This window comes from Medicago truncatula, chromosome 3 (assembly GCF_003473485.1).
Source record: "Medicago truncatula cultivar Jemalong A17 chromosome 3, MtrunA17r5.0-ANR, whole genome shotgun sequence".
NCBI classification, from domain to species: Eukaryota; Viridiplantae; Streptophyta; class Magnoliopsida; order Fabales; family Fabaceae; genus Medicago; species Medicago truncatula.
In genome coordinates, this window is record NC_053044.1 from 37,327,812 (window position 1) to 37,351,646 (window position 23,835).

The following is a 23,835-nucleotide window of genomic DNA, read 5'->3' on the forward strand; positions in this document are numbered from 1 at the left end:
CAAATATTTTTTCTAAAGTGACATACAATTTGGGATGGATGGAGTAGCATTTTCCTATTTTAAACCACCAAAATCTGACGGATATATCTTTAAGAGTCATGCTAACAAGTGTTTAAAGGACACTTATTAAGGATTTTAAAATAGAAATAATTGATAAGTTTTATATAAAAAAAAAAATTATTTTTAAAGTTTCAATATGTGTTAATGCATCTTAATTAAACCTGCGAAAGTTAGATTCTTTCTCTGGTAAATCCTGTGGAAAATTGCTTTTCTGATATTGAGAACTTCACAATGACACAAGTAATTTATTAAATAGCCCCAGCGGTAGTTAACAATCGTTGGGCTAAGCGGCGGCAGTTGACAGCCGCTGGGCTTCAGCGGTAGTTAACTACCGTTCATAAGATACAACTTAAAAGAAAACTGTGACATTGTAGGAAAGAGAAACACATGGGTGAGTCAAATTTCTTTCTTCAGCTTTCTTCTTCCTCGTGTGTTGTTGTTGTTGTGGGATGATTTCTTCAACTTATCATTTCTTTCTCTATTAGAAATTGGAATCATTATTTTTTTTTTTTTATTGTTAAAAAACATAATCTCAACTTTTGTTTGAAAGCCATCAAAAGAGGAACATTTGTTGAAGAACACAATCACAATCTGCCATGGAAGAATTAACAATTGGATTTTATTAGGATTGATTTATGTTCTTAAATTATTAATTTTGAATAGAAAAACATAAGACACAAAAAAACCAATTCACCATTTTTTATTGTAAAATGTAAGTGGAAGAAAAACATAAAGAAAAAAAATGGGTTCAGGCTGTGTTGACATTGATTCAATTTATTTGTATTTGTTTTATGTGATTGAAACTCATTCTTGTTCCTAAAAAAGAGCAACAACAACAGAAAGTGTGAAGAATCAAACCCACAAGAATGAAGAAAGTGAATTGCAGTGTAAATACTTTTCTCTCTCATCAATATGAACGGTAGTTAACTACCGTTTGAGCCAGCGGTTGTTAACAGCCGCCGCTTAGCCCAACAATAGTTACCGGGAACTATTTAGTAAATTACTTATGTTATTGTGAAGTTCTCAATGTCAGAAAAGCAATTTTCAATCCTTTGTGCACGTTTGTGTTTGTGAGAACTTACACATATAACAAAAGCCCAACCACATTCCAGAACCCGTGGCCATTTTACAACTCTCTCATTTCCACCAAATTGTTTTTTTTTTTTTTTTTTCCATCTTCTTCCATATATACATTTTTCAAATTTTAATATCTGGATAGCAAAAAATCAATTTTTCAAATTCGAATTATAAAACTCGAATGAATCTTATACATAGTTCGAACATTCATATAGTAAACTAAAATGCAATTTCAGAATCATTAACAAATATGGATTTTTTACACATTTGAATTTTAAAATTAAGATGTGTAAAATTCTTATTTTCATTACTTTATGTTTGTCAATCTTTCACCTTAACGACTCCATAGGGAAAATGAGAATAATCATTGTCATAATTGTTGGAAAAATCGACATAGAGAAAATAAAGGAACTTACACAATCACAATATAAGAATATAACAATGAAACTCTAAAATCCAAGAAAAAATCACGAGCGTTGTCGAATGACAACAAGAAAATAATACTACACACACCTTCCAAAATAAATATCGATCTACATCTCATAACACCTAATTATAAGGGTGTATTTGATTTGCTAAAAAATGAAGGACAAGATAAGACAACTCCAGTGGTATTATGTTTAATTCGTAGACAAGAGATAAGACAAAAAAAAAAGTATAAGAGAATAAGAGAAAGAAAAAAAAAGTCAAACAATTTTAAAATTTCCAAAAATGCCATTTGCAATTCGGATTTCATAATCCAAACTATGCTTATGTATAATCAACAATCTTAATTTGTCCCATTTCAGCAATTTTGAATTTTGCTTTTAAAAACAACCAAAAAAAGGGTTTATCCATGTCAAATAAAATCATAAAAACACAAGGATGAGAGTTACGAACATTAATATTGTCCTTAAAATGACTATCCATATTACAAACATGTTTAAAATTGGTGTCGATGCAATTTAGATTATGTAATCCGAACTGCATTAGTACCATGAAAAAAAATATTATAATAATAATTATAATATTTTGGGAGGCATTATGTAATCCAAATTTAATATTAAAAAATATTATAATATTAAAAAAAATATTTCTAATATTTCAGCATTATCATGTATTTTACAAATAAAAAAAATAAAATTGGGCCTCCAAATTTGGGAGGCCCAGCTCGATAGAGCTGATTACACCCCTGATAATGGTAATTATAATAATAATTATTATTATTATTATTGTGGTATTTCAATTTCGTTAAGCTAGTTTGCCATCTTAAAATAAAATTTGTGGTATTAGGCATCCATGCACGCTCTTAACAATGTCTGTTTAATTTTTAATTATAAAATAATTGCCACCCTTAATAGTGAATAAAATGGAAATGGAAAAGAAGGCAAGTTCCTATTATATCAGTTCAAAGTTTTCAATTTGCCACCGTTAATACTGAATAAAATCGAAGGTAGCAAGCAATAACATTGAACCAAAACACTGTAGATATGTGCATTGCAACTTGCAAGACACATCAGATGCTAGTTATGAATTGCTTGAAACTGATAGAATCAACCACAGTTGGAAAGCATACGAAATTCATGTTTCATAAAACTACAATAAAATATATGAATGCATAAAAATTTGTTAATCATTGAACCATATAATTGAAGGGCCAGGAAACAGTGTTACTAGTTACTACATTGGTTACAAAACAATTGCAGTGCTGAAAGCATATTGTGGTAATGCATAAAAGTGAAATTTTCAAATCCAAATGTGTAAAAAATACATATTGTAAAAGTCTTGAAAAGTTTACACATCCGGATTTAAGTGGCGTGACTCGTGAGTTAACTCACGCGGGTAATAACACCTGCGTCAGTTAACTCATGCGGCGTGACTTAAGTGGCTTAACTAATGCAGAGGCATTATTGTCTTTTCAGCTGGGTGTGAGCGAAAAGTGCACAGGAAAGAGCTGAAATCAATCCATACTCCCAAGTCCCAACCCATCACTCCATAATCGGTGTTCCTTTCTCATCAAGCCTAAGCCTTTGCTTTGTATTATCCACTACATTTCTTTTGACTATTACTTTTCCCGCCCTCCTCTGTTCGCACGCGTCCTGCAAAAAATACAAAAGATACCCCTAGTCCGAATTATGTAATTTGAACCAGATTGTTAGAGTTTTTCAGAAAAGAAATAAAATTCGGACACTTTCGAAATGTGATTTTTAGTTTTCTTTGATGTCAAAGGTCTCTGTTGACTGTTATATAACTCTTGCATAAGCTGCAAAGCAATTGCAGGGGTTATATGAACGATCAACAATGACCATGACACCACAAACACTCCTAAAAAACTAAAAAAAAAAATTTGAAGAAAATGTAAAAAAAGAGGTGAAGTGAAGAATGAAGGAATTTGTTGAAGATGGAAACCTATTTATAGCCTAAAACAAGTCCTAGATCATAACCACAGTCAAATAAAACGTGTTTGTGGTGCTAACTGTCCAAAAATGCATTAATGACTCCACTAACCGGCCAAACCTTTGGTGAACCGCTACCGTTGAAAAACAACTGAGTGTTTTCGGATTATATAATCCGGAAATGACAAAAACGTTTCGGATTATATAATGCGAACAACACCAGAATGTCTATTTGGAGGATTTTTTTTAGAAAGATTTCATGGAAAATAAGTAATAAATGCATAAAAATACAAGAAAGCAGCTTAAAACAAACATAAACTACAAAATATTTTAGGATGATGTTCGAAGAGGTGCTTTTGAACTCGATCCAGCTGGCCTACCAACTGATATATTTTTATCGGCAGGCCATCTGGATCGAGTTCATAAAAACCTTTTCAGATTCAGATCTGCAACACAACGATGAAATACAAGGTGTTTCGAGCAAATTATATATTTTGACAGCATGCTGAAGATCTACATAATGCCGTCAAATGGAGAGATATCTATTTGGGACAACATTGGATAGATCCTCAGCACAATGACAAAAATTTCCATGGTTTCTTTGTTGTGTTTTTTTTTTTTTTTTTTGTCTTTTGAAGCAAATAAACTAAGGCATCATCAAGATTTATCTATATATTTTTGACAGCATAGTGAGGATCTATCTAAATATTTGTGACCACATGAGAAAGATCCTCATCACAATGACAAAAAAATTCATGGTTTCTTTGGTGTGTTTGTATGTGGTTTCTGGTTATGAACACATAGACACCTATTTATAGAGGTCCCTGGGCGTCCTGGACCACAAAAACTGTCGGTGCAATGTGGACCACATGAAAAAAAATCATGTTCCAGATTGTATAATCCGAAATGTCCCTCACCCCACAAAAGGTGAGCAACTTCCTTCAATTTGGCCAAGTATCGTAAAAATTCGAATTACATAATCCGGAAATCATGTTAGGTTTTCGGATTATATAATTCAAACTGTGTCAGCTTATTTTGGACGGTAGTTTGCACCACAAGAAACACATTTTCAAAGGTTTTTACCAGCATTAATGGCTGGTAAAACCCCTTTGAACACGTTTTTTGACCAACGTGATGGAGAGTTACAGTCTAGGCAAGTGTTTTTCTTGGTGATTATATGAACGGTCAACGGGGAAGGCAACGAGCTGCAAAGAAGCACAATCTTTCTGGGTGCAAGGTTTATTTGTTTCGGTGCAAGGTTGACCATCAAGGTCTCTTTCGCCTTGGAAACAAACCTTACCCCAGTAGCCTCCCCCCAACATCTCTTTCTCCTTCCCCCTCCCTCCCCCCTCCATCTTCTTGGGCTGCAGATTTAGTTTTAGGTCTTCAATAAATTAGCTTTAGGTGTTTGAATATTCTATGTAATAAGCTTTAAGTTTCAACTTTATTGTAAATGTATCAATTATATTAATAAAATGAGATTATGTGTATTATTTTTGTTCGTATATTTTTGTTTATATTTGCACTTATTTTATGAATTTTGCATCTAAATAATATAAAATAAAGAAAAGTGTGTTGAAATTATGGTAAAAGAGATTTTCGGATTATATAATCCGGAAATTTCTGGGAGATTAAATCCGGATTATGAAATCCGAAGGGCTTTTATGTAAATAATAGGGCGCGCGAGAACTTAAGAGGGTGGAAAAAGTAATAGTCATTTCTTTTTATTTTAGAGAAATTATTTTTCCACCCTCTATGTTTCTCACGTGCCCTCCAAAATTCCAAAAATAAGTTGGATTTTTGGATTTTATAATTCAAAATGAAGTTTTTTCCTATTTTAAAGGTTGAAAAATGTTTTGTTTAACTAATTCACCTTTTAAAATATGTTAAAAAAAATCTGAAAAATTAAGTACTTCGGATTTTATAATAAAACTAGAGACGTTATACATAAACAAACTAGTTCAAACTTTGGATCCTTGCATTGTCAAACATATTAAATAGGCGTTCGAACTCAACCATTTTCATGGTGTATTTTTTTAACTAATTTTTTATTTTATTTAAATTGATAGAGTACATAGAAAACAATATAAGTTCAACATTGTTAAAAACGAAAAAAGGATGAACGTACAAACAAATTCACGACACCAAAGTCAATTAATATCATAAAATGGTAAAATACCTATTAATAATGTGACAAAATCAAAGTGACTAGAATACTCATACTCCCATCTGTAACATTGACGTTCAAATTATTGATTCAATCTGTTATGGATCAAAGTTGATATATCAACATGAATGAAACAAATACTACAATAAGACGGATAATCAAACAACGCTGGACCAGTACGACGAACCAAATAATGTCACACCCAGTCGAAAAAATCACAAAACAAAAAGCATATATGTGTGGAAACAACTTATTTATATTAAAAGAGGAAAAATGATCTTGAAGGGTGATTATGGGCCAAAAAGTGACTAAAAACCATATCTACGATGAATGAAAATAAAATAGAGAGAAGACAAAAGGCGGAGTTTCACCGCATTTCTATTCTTTTAAGTTTGATTTGATTCTTAAATGTTGGGAAAAATTCAAATAGCGCATAGAAAAGATACAAGGTCTGGTAAGAGTTAGGGTGTGAAAATGGTGGTTTCGGGTTCGATTCTCACCTCCAAGAACAAAATACGGACAAGTTAACAATTAACATATTAACATTGCCTCTTTAAGAAAAGGTCTGACAAGAGTTTATAAAATATTAATTTTGTGATCACTTAAATTAAAGATGATGCAATTGCAAGAACAAGTTAAGAGCTCACAAATGTGAGCAATTGCAATAGAAAAGAGGAAATTTTATCTCAACTTGCATGTGATGGGCTAAGCTCGCAATGCGAGCCAGTTATCTTCAAACCCTTTGCTCCTGGATAGTCTTTAAGAATGAGAGTTGCTTGTGATCAAGTGCTATCCAAGCACCCATATATATTTTCTATTTCTCTATTGTTACGAATTCTCATAATATGAGTTGCTTGCTTACTTTTTATTAGGATCTAGATGAACCTCATTGGTTCTATTTGAAAGTTTGTTTTTCAGTCGTATTTATGCATTTGAAGTTTACTATATATATATTCAATAATCTTTATGATCATTGTTATTTCTCTATCTGGCTAATTCTGAATCGATAATAGGTAGTGTCAATTGGACATATCATTATTGGTCATGTTGGGTAATTACTATAAGAGTATAGTTTTTAATATGTGTTAAGAAAAATTAGCGCTCATTCACAAATTTGATAGAAATAGTTCACCTGAAGAATTAAGGCTTGTTGTTACATAATGGGATTACGAATTTATGATCCAAGAAATTGGACTTGATCTATTTTGCTTATTTAAATTTCTCAAAGGAAACTCCATTGCTACAAATAAAGAATTTAACAGCCGATTAGTGAATAAAAGAGGATTCATAATCTTAATCGTTTTTATCATATTGAACCATTTTCCAATTTTATTTCCTACTTTTAAACCAATTTAAACATCAATTTATTCGTTACTTACAAAATAGAATCAAATTTGTTGCGCTTTAAATTAATTACAATTCATGTGCATGCAAAGTTTTTATTACACGCACAATTTGTTGATCTCTAGTGTTTCAGGAACCTCTAACCCTATTTCAAACAATTGTCTCGAAGGGATAGATCTGAATGATCCAAATGATCTTTTGCGGCCTTGATTAGGTGAATTTAGGGAAAGTTCATATCATGGCTCGTGAAGGCATTAAAAGCTTAAGGTGATGCGGTCCTTTAAGGCAATGGCCATTGCCTCAGTTCGAAACAATCGACCCCAAGACGTTAGCTGATTAGGGCTGGGAATGACTTGATTTCAGTTTTTAGCCGACCAACAGTTGATAGATACCATTAGATGTTTGAATGCAGTTCTAAATTGGGGGGGGGGTAACCCGTCTTCATAATATGAACATGAGTCATTAAAGGTGATGAAGGAAGATTCCACGCGCCTTCATAAAGTTTCTATATATTTGATTGTGTCTTCTAAATGAACATGACCCTTCATTTTGCATTTTTAATATGTGGCGCTCACTTTATGTCGTTGTCAGGTTAGATAACTTATTTCTTGATTTGTTCCAAGAAGTGACGATAATTAACCATAAGGTTCCTTTTTGTACATTCGTCCGATTATAGGCTCTAGGTCGTTAGATGGGGATCTCTTTTCACCCTTCATCTTGAGTGTTGGATATGAAATGATTTGGTTTCCAAACGCTAGGTAGCCTATTTAAGGGAGTACATATTCCCTCTTTTACTTTTCATAAATTATCACTCTCTCCATCTTTATCATTCCTCTTTGTCCCCTCTGAAATTTTCCTCCATTTCCATCGCTTTTCGCATGTGCTGTTGGGGTTTTGAACGAAAAGTTTGCAGGTTCAAATTTTTACCGAGCTTTACCATATGTTCCTTCGCCTCATCGTCTTCTTCTCCTCTTTTACTTAATATGCTCCCATCACGAAAGTGGGTAACTTTGATGATTGAGATGTTGATGTTCCCATGATTCCAAAAAGAATATGCATTATGTTTTATGAGTTTTTGATGACAAATTTAACAAGTGCACCAAATATTTTCAGGTAATAAAGTAGTAAGTTATCTACATATATTGTTGTTTTCAAATTGACAATTAACTAAACTTATAAATAAAACAACAAATTGTGGGAATCTGCAAGATTAGTTGTTTTCGCAAATAAAAGTAAAGGTTGAAACATATTCATGATGATGATTATGATTCTTCGAATATCCTCTGTACTCTTGTTGGAAAGAACATATTCCTAGTTCAACTATTATTTAAGGTTTATACTAACAAAACCTAACAATGTAAGACCTATTCGAGTTACGGTTTCATAGGCCCCTTTTGTTTAATATTGCTCCGCTAGGGTTAGTAGGAACTTATATTCCATGAGCGGTTGAGTACATTAAGTATAGTCATACAAGTGAAATTTCCGATTTCTACACGAACGACTCGAGCAAATAATATATATCGGTTATGTGTAGAAAGTAGGGGTGTTCGCGGATTGGATTGGTTCAGTTTTACGAGGAAAAATCATCCGATCCAATCTCTTCAGTTTTGTTATTTGTTCATCCAATTGGTTTGGTTTTAAAATCAAATCCAATTTGATCCAATTTTTTTCGGTTTGGATTGGATTTATTTTAGGTTTTCATTGTTGTATATTTTTGTCATTTTCTTTGAAAAAAATATATTATTTTATGACATTTCATAAAAAAGTAAGGTCACGAAAAAGATGAACAAGTATAAAATAAAAGCAAATAAAATAGTAATTTATAGAAAATAGTTACAGAATCGTAAATTAATAATATTTCTTAAAAGAAGAAAAAAAAGTCAATAGTATTAAAGTACAAGTCTAGAAAATAGTTACATGATCCTAAGTTAAAGAAACATTTATAAAATAAATCATATAATAATATATAGACAAGTATAAATATTTCGGTTTGAATTGGATTGGATCAGTTTATACTATGTCAACCGAAAACCAATCCAATCCATTTAAAATTGTGTTTTTTTTTTTGGTTTTTGGTTTTGTTCGATTTTTGGCTTTTTGGTTTGGTTACTGCAATTTGCATTGGATTGGATTGAACATGAACACCTCTAGTAGAAAGGCATACTAAAACAAGAATTTCTAACCTAGGTTCAACTTAATATCAAAGGAATTGAAAAGCATTAAATACAATATATATTAAATAATTAAATAAGCATAACTCAAGTAGTATTGAGAAAAGAAATTGTCATGAGTTTGGGAAATATCCAACATATAAGAGAGGTTCATCTCTCAATCATTATATAAAATGTTTAGTTACTCATGATAACTGAATATATCATCGAAGAGAAAAGAAAGTAAAACATACACAATAACAAGTTAAAGAGCTTGGAAAAACACACCCATTTTTGTTGCTCGGGTCACACTCCTTTGCCTCTGAATCGTTAGATTTCTAAATGAATAATTCTGGGTAAGAAATAGGATATATAAAGGTAAAAAAATTCACATAGAACGTGTCGAGCGCATGGGCCAATGAACATTTTCTTTCTTTGCAGCCTTTAGGCGCCCCCGACACATCGGTCTATGCCCGGGGAGCATGGACCAGAGTTAAAATCCTTCATTTTCTTAATTCTTCATGTATTTTTTATCGTGTAATATGAGCTTAAAACTTGGGACATAATTATTCCAAGTTGTTTTGTCTTCAAATCTTCATTGTACAACATCTAGCTTTCATAGCTTTCTTGAGGCGTCTTAGTTGGCCATATTGCATGATTCATAATGCAGATTTTTTTGTTGATACTCATTGTGTATGGATCCAATTGGCATCTAAAATAATAAGATGGAATTATTTGACCAACTTTCCTATGTACAATAGTCGTAAGTAAAAGTCTAAAAAATACTTTCAAATTTGGCGTTGATCGTTATTTTAAAAAAAAAAAAAACTGAAAACTAAGTCAATTTAAATTTTTATTTTCTTAAAAAAGAAATATAAGTCAATGGTGACATCTGCAAGTTACCTATTTGGTTACAGGGCGGATCTAGGAATACATTTTCAGTGTGATTAAATAAGTAGTGAATGAAATAGCGATTGTTTTTTAATATTTTATACTTTAGCGATCAAATTTTTTGTCTTTCTGTCGCTAAACATATTAGAGACCAATTTTTACAATTTTATGCTTTAACGACCGAGTTTTCAGTCACTTTATGTCGCTAAAAGTATTAGCCACCGATAATAATTTTGGCAAAAATTATTCATATTAATAATTTTGGAAACTAAATTTACCTCACCCAATAATTTTCGGGATTAAACAAAAAAAATTCACTAGTTTATTTTTCTTTATCTCCAATTATAAGGATGGTATTTTTTTTTTGTTATTATTATAAGGGTGGTATATATATTACATGTGTATATCTTATATTCTTATCTTACTCTTTCAAAAAAACAAATATATCTTATCATCTTGAGATGATATGGCCACATATACTATAACCAAATCACGGAGAGGGAACCCGTGAAGGTGATATATTTGTTTGGTAACAGGTGAAGGTGATATGAAAATGGGCACGAGCATTCTTTTTCTTTTGTACGTGGTGTAAATTACATTGCATTTAGGGTTTGAATTCGAATTCGGATATGTCAGTTATTTATCTTAGGAGATAAGGTTTAAATTTGGGATTTTTCACTTGTTTATTTTAAGGGTGAATATATAACCATTTAGACTACTAGGATAAAAAAAAGTGTAAGATTCAATTTGTTTCTTTAAATAAAAAATAAAAATAAATTTGAGTCCTTGAGAAAGAAGAAAGAAGAAAAGAAAAAAAAACTTGTTCATACATTTGAGTATAGGAGAAGGGAATATTCTTGTACAATTAAAGCCCATACATGGAGTGAATCATCAATTTCGTTCCTGAATTTTCACGGGTCGGTCAACTTCGTCCCTCAATTATCCGAAATATCAATTTAATCTCTGAATTTGTTAAATGTCAATCAAGTTAGTCATTCTGTTCAAACGGAGCGTTAACGGGGCTGACGTGACCGTTAACCTCTCACATGTCAGGCGCAACGTAAGCAGGGACTAATTTGGTCGATAATAACAAACATTTCGAAGGACTAAATTGATTGATTTGCATAATTTTTTTTGGTTTCTTCCGAAACGGCTCTTTTCTTCCCCAATGGCTCTGTCTTCTCCAATTGTATAAAATTGGAACCTAATTACACAATCTGCAATCTACATTCTAAAATCACCTAAATTTCCTCCAATAATAAGTGGTCCAGTTCTTCCCCAATTCAAAAAATTTGAAACCCTAATTTTTTTGTATTGAATCTGAAAGCCAAAATCCACAAAATTTCTTGAAGAAAAACTATTGAAATTGAATCTGAAATGAAGGGGGGTGGAATCTGGGAAAAAATTGTTATGAAAGTCGAGCTTCATCTTCAAGCTCCAAGTTTAATGGTGATGAAAAGATGTTGAAGATGATTCAGAAATGTAACATTTCTGTAATAATATTTACATCATATAGATCCCTACGTTATATTAAAAACCATCAAATAAGTTCCTGAATTGTTTAATCAGATATCAAATTGATCATTGAAGCATATAGGTACAAAATTAAGTAAAAACGCCAGAACACACAAATTGAAACTGAAATATTACATAGGCAAATTTCATAGGTCATAAGTCATAAGTCTGAGAAATTACATAAGCAAAAGCAACCTAACTATGGGGCATTAACAAGTCATAAGTCTTAAACGGTAAGTTAAGCAAAAAGAAACCAAACTAAGGGGAATAATTCAAATAAGCCTAAATATTACAAATCCAAAACATCTATTAAATCCGGGAAGCATCACTTCTTTGGAAATTCGGGAGTTGGTATAAACTCCATGAATTTAGTAGGTTGAGTCGAACCGGGTGACCATAGGTTGGATATGGAACCTTAATCATGCGAGCAGGAATTGGATAAGCTGGTGCAGAATCCCTCATTGGTGTCTGCTTAGGCCTATCAGCTAAAGGAACCGGTCCTCTAAGGTCATACCTCCTTGGTGCAACACTCTGAAATTGCAAATTCAATCAAATTATTCCCTAAAATCATAACATAATCAATCATATCAGTCATTCAATTAATATACTAATTGCCAAAAAGATCCTTAAAAATTAAGAGTCATACATGTCCAACATTTGCAACAACATTTCCTACAGTTTCTGCATCTACAGGGTGAATACGAACACAAAATCTTGATAAACAACCTGAAAGGCGTTACCTTTAATCACAGCCAACACAGAAACTTCAAAAACGTCAGAATCGCCGGTGATGATGATGATTTTGGAGGGGTGAGAATGGAGAAAGTTTTAGCGGAAAGGTGAAAAGTCAAGGATGTTTTTTATGTTTCTGACTGAAATGTGAAGGAGGTATGGGTAATGCAGTGGCAAAATGGGAAAAGCAGAAAAAAATTAAGTGAAAATTGGATTTTTTCCAATTCAATCAAATTAGTCCTTGAACACGTGGCTTCCTTCTTGCCACGTCTACAAGACAACACAACATGCAGGGCGACATGTCACCATGGCTAACGGAGCACTTGGACAGAGGGACCTTTTTGATGGACGTCTGATAAATTCAGAAATTAAATTGATATTTCGCATAATTGAGGGATAAATTTGACCAACCCGTAAAAATTCAAGGACAAATTTAATGATTCACACCCCATACATGTGTCTTAACTATGCCTTACCAATGCATACTAGTATGTATGTATGAAAATCACAAAAAAGTTGTAGACCCATCGCATTTTAATCTCTTATTCTCGTACCAAACAAAAAAGTTTAACATCTCTTGTTGCTTACATTCCCAACTTCTCTCAACACAAGCACAGCGTATAAGAACCAATATTTCAACTAGAAAGAAAATACTTCTACTTTTTTTTTTCTTTTTCTTCCAATTTTAAGGCCACGTGTTTTGTGTGTGGAAACAGTCAACATCTATAATAAAAAATGCTGTCACGAGCAACGCGCGTTATTTTTTTTACAATTTTTTTTTTGAAATAACAAATATTTTCTTTTTTTATTTGCTAGTGAAAAAAAAAAGTATATAATTCAAAGTTTTCTCTCTCATAAATTTTCTTATTAGAGATTTATCTAATATGTCTGACACTTAATGTGGATACTTTTCGAAAGATATAAAACTCACTAACATCGAGACAAACATGTCTCTCTTAAATGTTACATTTTTTACTTATTCACCTTAATGTTAAAATTTCAAACAATATTAATAAAATTTGTTAAAAGAAATGTATTGCATTAAAATAGCTTATACAGTTATATGTAAAGTACAATTACCTCAACAAAAAAAAAAATGTAAAGTAAAATAAAAAGGAAAACCTTTGTCTCCAAACCAAAAAGAAAAAACCTATTAGGTAGTAATACTTAATTAGGAAAAACTACATATGGGTCATTTAATTTAAAGTTTTAAACATTTCCTTGTATTCTTCGTGTCATATTAACCAACCTTTTATCTTACAAAATATTTACATTGTTGAACCATCACTCATTATTTTTTTTTTTTAGAGGAACATTCATTCTTAATTCGCTTATGTTTTTATTTTTTGACAAATCTTAATTCACTTATGTCATAGTTTATGCACATGATTATTATACGACCCTTGTTGACAAGAACATATCACAATACTAGATAAAGAAAAGCATGTTAATTTTGATGGACTAGATCATATTATGAAGTAAATTTAGATGTTATTTTGATGAATCAAAGATTTTATTTACCTTTTTGAATATTTAAGCAAGTCTTTTGGTATCATAAATAGATGAAAAATGAAATTTGGTACAAAATTATTGACTTTTTAAATATAAAGGACACTTAATACCAAAAAAAGATAAATAATTTGTTTAAAACACTAAATTAAATTAAAGAACATTCATATAGTTTTGTCATTTAATTATAATATTTTCTATGTCTAAAAAGTTGTAATAAATTGTATCATATGACTGCTAAATCTAATATACTACTTAATATCTGTGGTATGTAATCTACTCTTATATTAAGGGAAGGTGGGAGTATTCTTTATCAATTAGATACAAATATACTTATTTTACTTAGCCGAACGTACCATTATTGTATCAATAGTTAATTTTTAAGAGTGAGTAGGGACCATTGTTAATTGACATCAATCCTACTTTTTAGAGTCTCTCTGAGTGGAGTGTGAAGTAGAGAAAACTTTTGTTTTCACCTAGCTAGCTCATAATTTTTTGAATTTTTTTTTCTGCCCTAGTTTATGCTAAAAAAATATAAAAATGTCCCATTTTTTCGAAAAATTGCATAAATACCCTACTTTTTCAGAAGTCTCTGGTACCACTCCACTTGGAGTTGCGGGGTACCCTAAAAAGTGACAAAATTTGTGTCCTTATTGTACCCCTCTACTTGGAGTTGCGGGGTACTTTCCTATTTTTTTTTTTAAATTTTTTAAATACCACTCTACTTGAAGTAGAGTGGTATAATAAAGACAAAAAAAAAATCAACGTGTAATAATTACTTTAATAATAAAAAAACTAATTAAAATTATATAACAAATAAAATACCATCTACAATTATTATAAATGCCCGGCTGTCCCACACCCTCGTCTTCGACGATGTCTTCCGCGATTTACTTGAGGGTTATGTTGGTCTTCGTCATTGTTATCTGTAATTGATTGTATCTACAGGGTACATAAGAATTTCCTTATACACCATAACCGCACCCCTCTATAACTATCACCTTTCGTTTGTCTGTACTCTAACCTAACATGCAATTATTTGTACCAATAGTTAATTTTTAAGAGTGAGTAGGGGCTCTTGTAAAAATATAACAGAGCGAGTAGGGACCATAATTAATTGACTTCGTTCGTATTTTCTTATAGTGACATCAATCCTATTGTTACCACATTCTTCTATATATACAATTCCCTCCCGTAGTTATGAAAATCAAGAACCTCTCAGAGAGGAGGGTAATAATTTCATTTAGCTAGCAAATAATTTTTCATTTGAAAAAATGAAAGGTTCTAGTTTTTCCAAGATAAACATGATATTTGTAATATTATGCTTCTTCACAAACTTGAGGATCTGTTTGGGTGATATGAATGGAATTGGAGAGCAGCCACTTTCAAAGATTGCCATTCACAAAACCATTCTTGCTCTCCACAGTTCTGCCTCCATTACTGCTTCCCCCTTTTTGCTTGGCAATAAGGTATAAACAAAATTTTAATATTTTCTTCCAGTTTGATTGATTTAACCTATTTATTTGATTTTCATTTCTCAACAAATTTTACTCCAAGAGCGTATACATGTTATACAACCAGAGAAAAAAGATACTAGTACCGTAATTCTAGCTAGCATGAAAATACATTTTTTTTTTTTTTAAAATAAAGCTAGCATGAAAATACTTAAATTCTTTAGGACAAAATATTACTGTTTGCAGGTAGTAGGTAAATCATGATATTATTGTGTGTGAAAGAGAAAGAGAGACGAGGGATGACAATTTCCTGCAGTAAAAAATACATGCCGTTACACATAGTTTTATATATCTTGACCATTAATCCGAGATCAGGCAAATCAGATGATATAAACAGTGGATTAATTATTAATGATCACGACATTGATTTTAGATATAACTATATAGATTTATGACGTGTCATGCATTTACAACAAAGAATCCAAATATGAGATATGGAGCTCATGAGTGATGTAACATGGAGAATGATTGAAAGGTAAAGAAAGTACTAAATTGATTAAGCTGACATATATGGAATAATATATTTTCTTCAATTGGATATTTTAATATTATTCCTACTCTTTGCAACACCTTAAACAGGTTTTTTTTTTTAACAAGCTAAAATGAAAAATATTAGATCACAAAGAGTGATTCATCTCACACAAGGTATACAAAAGAGAACCACCCACCAAAAACAATGTTAATAATCTGGTGCCATAAAGCAGCACTCCGAAAGAAAGACAAAACAAAACAAAGTTACACTATAACACCCATACAAGGTAAAGGGTGTCGCCACCAGTCGTTGTAATTGAAGGCGAAGGTAGACAAATTAGCCTTAAGCCAAGAAAAAGACAGAAATTTAACAGAGTTTACTAAATGATCCAAAGTGTCAGTCCTCTGGTTAAAAATCATGAGGTTTCTTTCCTTCCAGATAACCTAGATAATAGCCATCCAAATTACCTTCAGAAAAGAGTGTGTAGATTGCGGTAGCCCCGCCAAATGACCAAACTGATGAAGATGCTCGCTAACGGATGATGGAGCACTAAAAGAGATACCTAGCCACTAATAAATACGGTGCCATACTCGACCGAAATGATCACAATGAAATAGAAGATGATATGCTGTCTCGGAGGAACCGCACCCACCAATGCATGAAGTGTCGTCGGGAGGAATGATGCGCCTACAAATAAAGTTGTCTTTAGTTGGGACACGGTTGCGGAGTAGACGCCAAGCAAAAACATAGACCTTAAGCAGAACTTGCTTCCTCCACAGATCATCGAACATGCCACGCTCCGGAAGGTCATCTGACGTCGTGAGATAAGTATAAGTGCCCTTGACGGAATAGCCATGAATAGGGTCAAGAATCCACCGCCACCTGTCAATAATATGGTCCTGCAAAACAACATTATGCAACAGAGATGCACACTCAGACACTGTCTCTTCCTCCCATGCCAAGAGACGCCTCCTCCACGCCCAGGCACCACCACCATCGGCCCACCCCCTACCCTCCATCTGCTGCATCGTCACCCATTTATCAACCGCCAAATCAAAAAGGCGAGGAAATCGCACCCGTAGAGGCACGCCCCCCACCCAAGTATCAGACCAAAAAAATGTGCTACCTCCCCCGCACCTACAACCCGATTAAAACAAAAAATAAGAAAAATGCAAAATATTGGAGGGGCATATACCTATATTTGAAAATTGATTCCTTTAATATATTATTTGGAAATCCAAAAATAAAAGTAATTTAATTAGGTAATATTTTTTTATTAATTTTATCAATATACAAAAAGAAATTTATTTGAATTTAGAGAAAATTGAATTGAATTTATTTTTAATTATTAGTATTTGTATTTTTGCTTTAAATAGTTTAATTAATTAGCATATTTTTATTTTTAGGTAGTGATAATAAAGTATGTTAGTAAAATAAACTAAATTTAGTTTTTGTCCAAAAATAATAATTTAGTTAATGTATTACCAATATAGAATTTAATCTATAAATAAACAAATTAAGTATTTCTTGATTTTACTCATTCATAGAGACATGTTCCTCTTTGTTCCAAAAGTGCAGACAAAGTTTGGTGAAATGTCAATTTCTGACACATACAATATATTGTACTCGTGAATCACTTTAATTGGTTTGTTGCTAATCCACAATTAGACAACCACGTGTTAATTATGATGTACTATATTGTTGCAGGGTGAGGATACAGAATTGGTGACTGTAGAAGTGGAGTCCCCAGAACCAACTAATGAAGATTGGGTTGGAGTTTTTTCTCCTGCAAACTTGAAGTAACATACAACAACTCTCTGTCTCACTGTTAATATTGATTTTCCTAATTAGTATATACTAATTATATTTTATATATTCCTTAAAAAAAATACTATTATGTATAAAAGGTTCTAACAACATGTTCTTTTATTGTCAAAAAAAAAAAAAGTTCTTTTAACACATTTTTCCATAAAATCATGCATATCATGACGATAAATAATATTTTGACAACTATTTTGGGATAATCTAATAAAAAACCGCATATGGAATATTATTTTAGTTTTTTTAATATTTTTTAGTTGCATTGGTTTCCATATCATCTTTTCCTATTTAAATCTAATTGCAGTACGTACGCAGTTAAACAATTTTGATAGAAATGTTAATGCTGTGTGCATTTGCTAACATAATGTAATATTATTTCATCTACAATACATATGTGACACACCAGATTAATCACGTTCAAAAATGTAGTTAATTCATATAAGCATGTTGTTTTTTTTGGGTCAAGCATATGAGTATGTTGTTAATTCAGTTTATACTCAAAATTGTGGCTAATTCAACTATATGATTAAAAAAAAAAAGTTAACTGATTTTTAGTTAAACAATGACACTAAGAGTAATAAAATATATTTTTCACAAACACAGTTCATCAATATGTACACCTGACCCCGGTGGCATTGGATGGGTGGAGACACCATATACATGCTCAGCCCCAATAAAGGTAAATGCAACTCCATCTCAAATAAATTGAAAATGAATATGAAATGGATGAACATATATCATGTTTGTTAATTATAATAATTTGAATTTTTGTAACAGTATAAGTATGCCAACCACTCCAATCCTAACTATAAAAAGACTGGGAAAAATACTTTGAAGTTCCAATTGATCAATCAACGTGCAGATTTCTCTTTTGCATTATTTTCAGGTGGATTATCCAATGTAAGTCATATCTTCTGATCTTGTTATTTGGTATCTTCAATTTTTTTCTTGCTAAATTTGCAATGCCAACAGTGTTTTATTTCTTCTTTGCTTTAGACTTGGCTTTAATATTTAATTTTATGCTAATAAGCATTCATATGATTGAGTATTGCAGCCTAGACTTGTGTCAATTTCGAACTTCATCGCATTTGCAAATCCTAAAGCACCTGTGTATCCGCGTCTTGCGCATGGAAAATCTTGGAATGAAGTAAGTTTATCTAGTCCATTTCATTACACACCACTAGCCTAACATTTCCTAATCATACATTGGTTCTTATCATCTAAAACTTTTCTAATTGAAATTGCTGCATGAATTGTCTAACTTATACATTTAAAATAATGTTAAGAAATTTGTTCATCAACGACAGATGACAGTTACCTGGACAAGTGGATATGACATAAGTGAAGCTGTACCGTTTGTGGAATGGGGTCCAAAGGGAGGAAAGCAGATACAATCTGCTGCCGGAACATTGACATTTAATCGTAACAGCATGTGTGGTAAGGATTATTACATGGTCAAGTTTATACAATAAACTTTAAAATTTAATCGAACAATGCTTCATTAGGTAGCATAGCATAGTAACTCTTTCTTTTTCTAAAAATTAATATCATCAAATAATAAGGACATTTTGTTGATTTGTAGGTGAACCTGCGCGAACCGTTGGCTGGCGTGATCCTGGTTTTATACACACAAGTTTCCTTAAAGAACTTTGGCCAAATATGAAGTACGCATTTAGTCATTTTCATGACACAAGTTTTTCCTCTTAACTTTCAAGTTCGACAAAAGTTCTCAAAGCTTAACAGCTTTCCTTGTTCTTTCCCCAGGTACACATACAGGTTAGGGCATTTCTTATCTGATGGCTCTTATGTATGGAGTAAGAGGTATTCATTCAAGGCATCTCCGTATCCTGGACAGAACTCATTGCAACGTGTTATCATATTTGGTGACATGGGAAAGGTAGTACTGATTAGACGTGTCTAACTTTTGAATTAGAAACTCTAATTTTAAGCATGAGTAGTACGATGTGAAGAAGGCTTACTTTGCTTCGCGTGTTCTTTAGGCTGAGCGTGATGGTTCAAATGAATATGCCGATTACCAACCTGGTTCACTTAACACGACTGACCAGCTCATCAATGATCTAGACAACTTTGACATTGTTTTCCACATAGGAGATATGCCTTATGCAAATGGATACATCTCACAGTGGGACCAATTCACAGCTCAAGTGCAACAAATTTCATCAAAAGTTCCATATATGATAGCAAGGTTCAGTTTGCTTGACATCATTTTAATCCATAGACATTTGAATTGAGTTTTACATATTGTTTTAGACTGAAAGGATGCTACATTTTTTCATACTGCAGTGGAAATCACGAACGTGATTGGCCAAACTCAGGATCCTTCTATGACACTCCAGATTCAGGTGGAGAATGTGGAGTTCCTGCAGAAACCATGTACTATTACCCTGCTGAGAACAAAGCCAAATTCTGGTAAGTTATATTAATCTAAATACAAACCATGAACCACCAACATATGGTTAGCCGAGTGCTAAGGTACTCAAATTCCTTAATCAAGTGACCACTGGTTCAATTCCTAGATCTTTTATATTTAGAAAATCTAGTTGTGAGGGGAGGACTCATATTGTGCGCGAAACAAATTTTAGGACGGAGACAAGCATTCTTAAACAATGGTGGATACTCCGTACCTATAACATGGTTATAAACAAAAATACATACTATAACATGTTTAGCTTTAGTCTTTAGTATATAAGATTTTCATCTCTCAATTGAATTTATTATCACTTGGTCCAAATGAATGATGAAAATTGGAAATATGCAGGTATGCAACAGATTATGGCATGTTTCGTTTCTGTATAGCTGACAGTGAGCATGATTGGAGAGAAGGATCGGAACAATACAAATTCATCGAGCATTGCCTTGCAACAGTAGATAGAAAACAACAACCATGGTTAATCTTTGCAGCACATCGTCCACTCGGTTACTCCTCTAATGATTGGTATGCCAAGGAGGGTTCATTTCAAGAACCCATGGGAAGGGAGAGTTTGCAGGGACTTTGGCAGAAGTATAAAGTAGACATTGGATTTTATGGTCATGTCCATAACTATGAAAGAGTCTGCCCCATTTATCAGGTATGAATACTATTGCCACTATAATAGTTTTTTCCTTCATTTTAAATGCACCAGCATTGCATTTCTAATAATCCAAATGTGTATAATGCAGAACCAATGTGTGAACAATGAAAAAACTCATTACTCTGGCACTGTGAATGGAACAATTCATGTTGTTGTCGGCGGAGGGGGAAGTCACTTGTCGGACTTCACAACAGCACCTCCTATTTGGAGTATTTTCAGGGACAGAGACTACGGTTTCGTCAAACTGACAGCATTCAATCACTCATATCTCTTGTTTGAGTACAAGAAAAGTAGTGATGGAAAGGTTTATGACTCTTTTACAATTTCCAGGGACTATAGAGATGTCTTGGCCTGTGTGCACGATGGTTGTGAGAAAACCACCTTGGCAACATGAGTTATGTCTCTGCATTAGTTCACTGATGTAGTCTTGAAATGGAAAGTATTTCGAAATAAATTAATAAATAAATGAAGGCTATTATGTTCAATCTCCAATTCTCATGATCATTTAGATATTTATACATATAAATCACCATCATAACAAAGAAAGCAATCAAATCTGTTTCGAACTTTGATAATGTACAAGGAAATTAGGGTAGCAAGAATTATATGTGACCCAGTCAAATGTATTCTAACTAGCAAGGCAAGAATTCTAAGGAAAGTGGGGGTATATCAACACACTCTCTATTTTCATTATGATAAAAAGATATATCAATTTTAACATATACTATGATAAAATACTTTTGGTAAATAAGATTAATATAAACTCTTTTTATAATGTCTAATATTCTTCATATCGTAGTGGGATGCTCGTATTTTAAACCATTTTAAATAAAATAGTTTAACTAAAGGTAAAATATGTAAGAAAAAAATCAGCTCAAACTCACATACTCCCTCCATGATGAAATAGAAACAAAAAAGGTAGGTGGGAAGTTGATTTTTGAATAAGCTAAATTAGCCCACCTAAATTGATATTGGGGAGAATCGAACATTAGACCTCGAGGAGGAGCACACTCCCATAAGTGAGAAGTTGATGTATGTAGACTAAATTTTTATACGTTGATTTTTCAACTATCCGTTTTGTTGATATTTCATTATGGATGAAGTATTTTATATATAGTATAAAAGATAAATAATGAGTTGTTTATGTCAAAAAAAAATAATGATTTGTTCTTTTGTTTGATCGAGGGACAATTTTGTCGTGGCAGATCTTGACCAAAATTTTAGAGGGTGACATATCTTTTTTTTTTTTTAAAAGACAGCAAGCACAAGGTGTGCCACCCTCTAAACAAACGGTCCAATTGTGATGGTGATGGAGGAGAGTTGTTGGTTGTGGTTGGAGGAGCAAGAATTGTTGGGGAAGATAATGTTAAAAAATTAAGTGTAGAGAGAACATGATAAGAGTGTGTTCTTTATTTAATCAAAGGGCTAAGATCAACTTTTCCATCATAGGAAACTACTTCCCTTTTCCATACTAAACTCCACCAGCTAAGAGGACCGAAAGTTTGTGGGAAAACGTGCTTCCATCGTTTGGTATGCATGTTATAGAGGATGGAAAGCCTCAAATTGATGGGTCCCGCACCTACAATCTTTCGGGTTCCACTTGTGTAGCATTGGCCATTTTTATGTTATATAACACTGCCCATTCAGGGTGTGCCACATGGCACACCCTTTTTTTTTAAAAAAAATCGAGAATTAGAAAACAGGTGAGAGTAGAAACCAATGAAAACTCAAAAATTTCCTCTTCTCTTCTCCCCTACGACATCAGAACCCACCACCTACCATCAACTTTTCTCCGCCGCCGTCCTCCTCTCCGCATAGCATTGAAAAGGTCTACTATAGTAACTTCTTGTTTTCATTTCATGTATTCCAGGTTCATTTGAAACTAAGAATCGTCTTTAACTTAATGTCTTCCCACATATCTTGTGTGTTCTCCAAATTTAGTCATGAGAGTTCAAGACAAGCTTCATCATTTAGAAGACATTGATGAAAACTGTATTCAAAAGGAATTGGAAACTGATTGTACCGAGTTTCCTTACCCGGATTTACTAATCCAGACAAGTGGAGAACTTAGAGTTGGTAATTTCTTGTTATGGAAATTTGCATATTCAGTACTTTTCTTCAACAAAAAACTTTGGCCAAATTTTGGGAAGGCATGTTTCAAAATAGACAGAGATGCTATGGTGCTAATTAAAGAGAAGAGGAACAGTGGTCGATGACAGAGAGGAGGACGGCGGTGGAGGGAGGTGTCGGCGGTGGCGGAGAAAAGTTGATGGTAGGTTGTGGGTTCTGATTGGGCAATGTTATATAATATAAAATGGTCAATGTTACATAAGTGGAATCCCAATCTTTCCTCCCATGTTTGCAGAAAACACGATCTCACCCTCCAATATGACAAATTGACCAAAACACCCTCACTTGTGGAGCAATTTTTTTTCGCCGTGCATGTTCTCTTTCTTTTTTTCAATTAACATGTTTTTCACTTCAAGGCTTTTAGACATGTTTTTTTTGTCTTTATAACTTTTTTCAAAAAAAATGACGGTCATTTCTTAAGTATATATAACATCAAGTGTTATAACAAAATACAAAGGCTACCCTAAAAAAAAAACTAAAAACAAAGGTTATTTATGTCATTTCATAAATGTATATCTTTATTTCCTTTCACTTTCTTTTCACTTTCATTCATATCAAACAACTAAACAATCATCTCACTTTCTATCCTTAAACAATATTTCCTTTCACTTTCTTCCCTGGTTCAAACAATGCCTTGAAGCTCATACACACGTCTGAACTATAATGCATACTAGTATGTAAGAAAATCACGAAAAAATTGTGGCCTTGACATCTCTATTTGTTTACTCTATTCCCAACTTCTCTCAACACAAGCATAGCTTATAAGAACCAATATTGCAAATAGAAAGAAAATACTTCTACTTTTTTTTCTTCTTCCAATTTTAAGGCCACATGTTTGTGGAAACTGTCCACAATCTGTACGTAATAAAGAATGCTGCACGAGCAACGCGAGTTTTTTTTTTTTTTTATGACAAATATTTTCTTTTTTTATTAGCTAGTGAAAACTGATCCGTAAAACAAAAAAAAAATTCAAAGCTTTTTCTCTT

The 23,835-nt window shown here is 32.6% G+C and overlaps 1 protein-coding gene across 1 annotated transcript; it reads left to right on the forward strand.

Annotated features, from left to right (window-relative positions):
• The first annotated feature begins 15,020 nt into the window (after nt 1-15,020).
• LOC25489487 (nucleotide pyrophosphatase/phosphodiesterase) lies at nt 15,021-21,211 on the forward strand. The gene is made up of 12 exons (XM_013605474.3): nt 15,021-15,289; nt 17,514-17,605; nt 18,231-18,306; nt 18,405-18,527; nt 18,682-18,774; nt 18,935-19,064; nt 19,210-19,291; nt 19,392-19,524; nt 19,628-19,833; nt 19,932-20,057; nt 20,407-20,716; nt 20,808-21,211. The coding sequence occupies exons 1-12, from the start codon at nt 15,095-15,097 to the stop codon at nt 21,111-21,113; spliced, it is 1,872 nt and encodes a 623-aa protein (XP_013460928.1). The 5' UTR covers nt 15,021-15,094; the 3' UTR covers nt 21,114-21,211.
• Nucleotides 21,212-23,835: the final 2,624 nt, after the last annotated feature.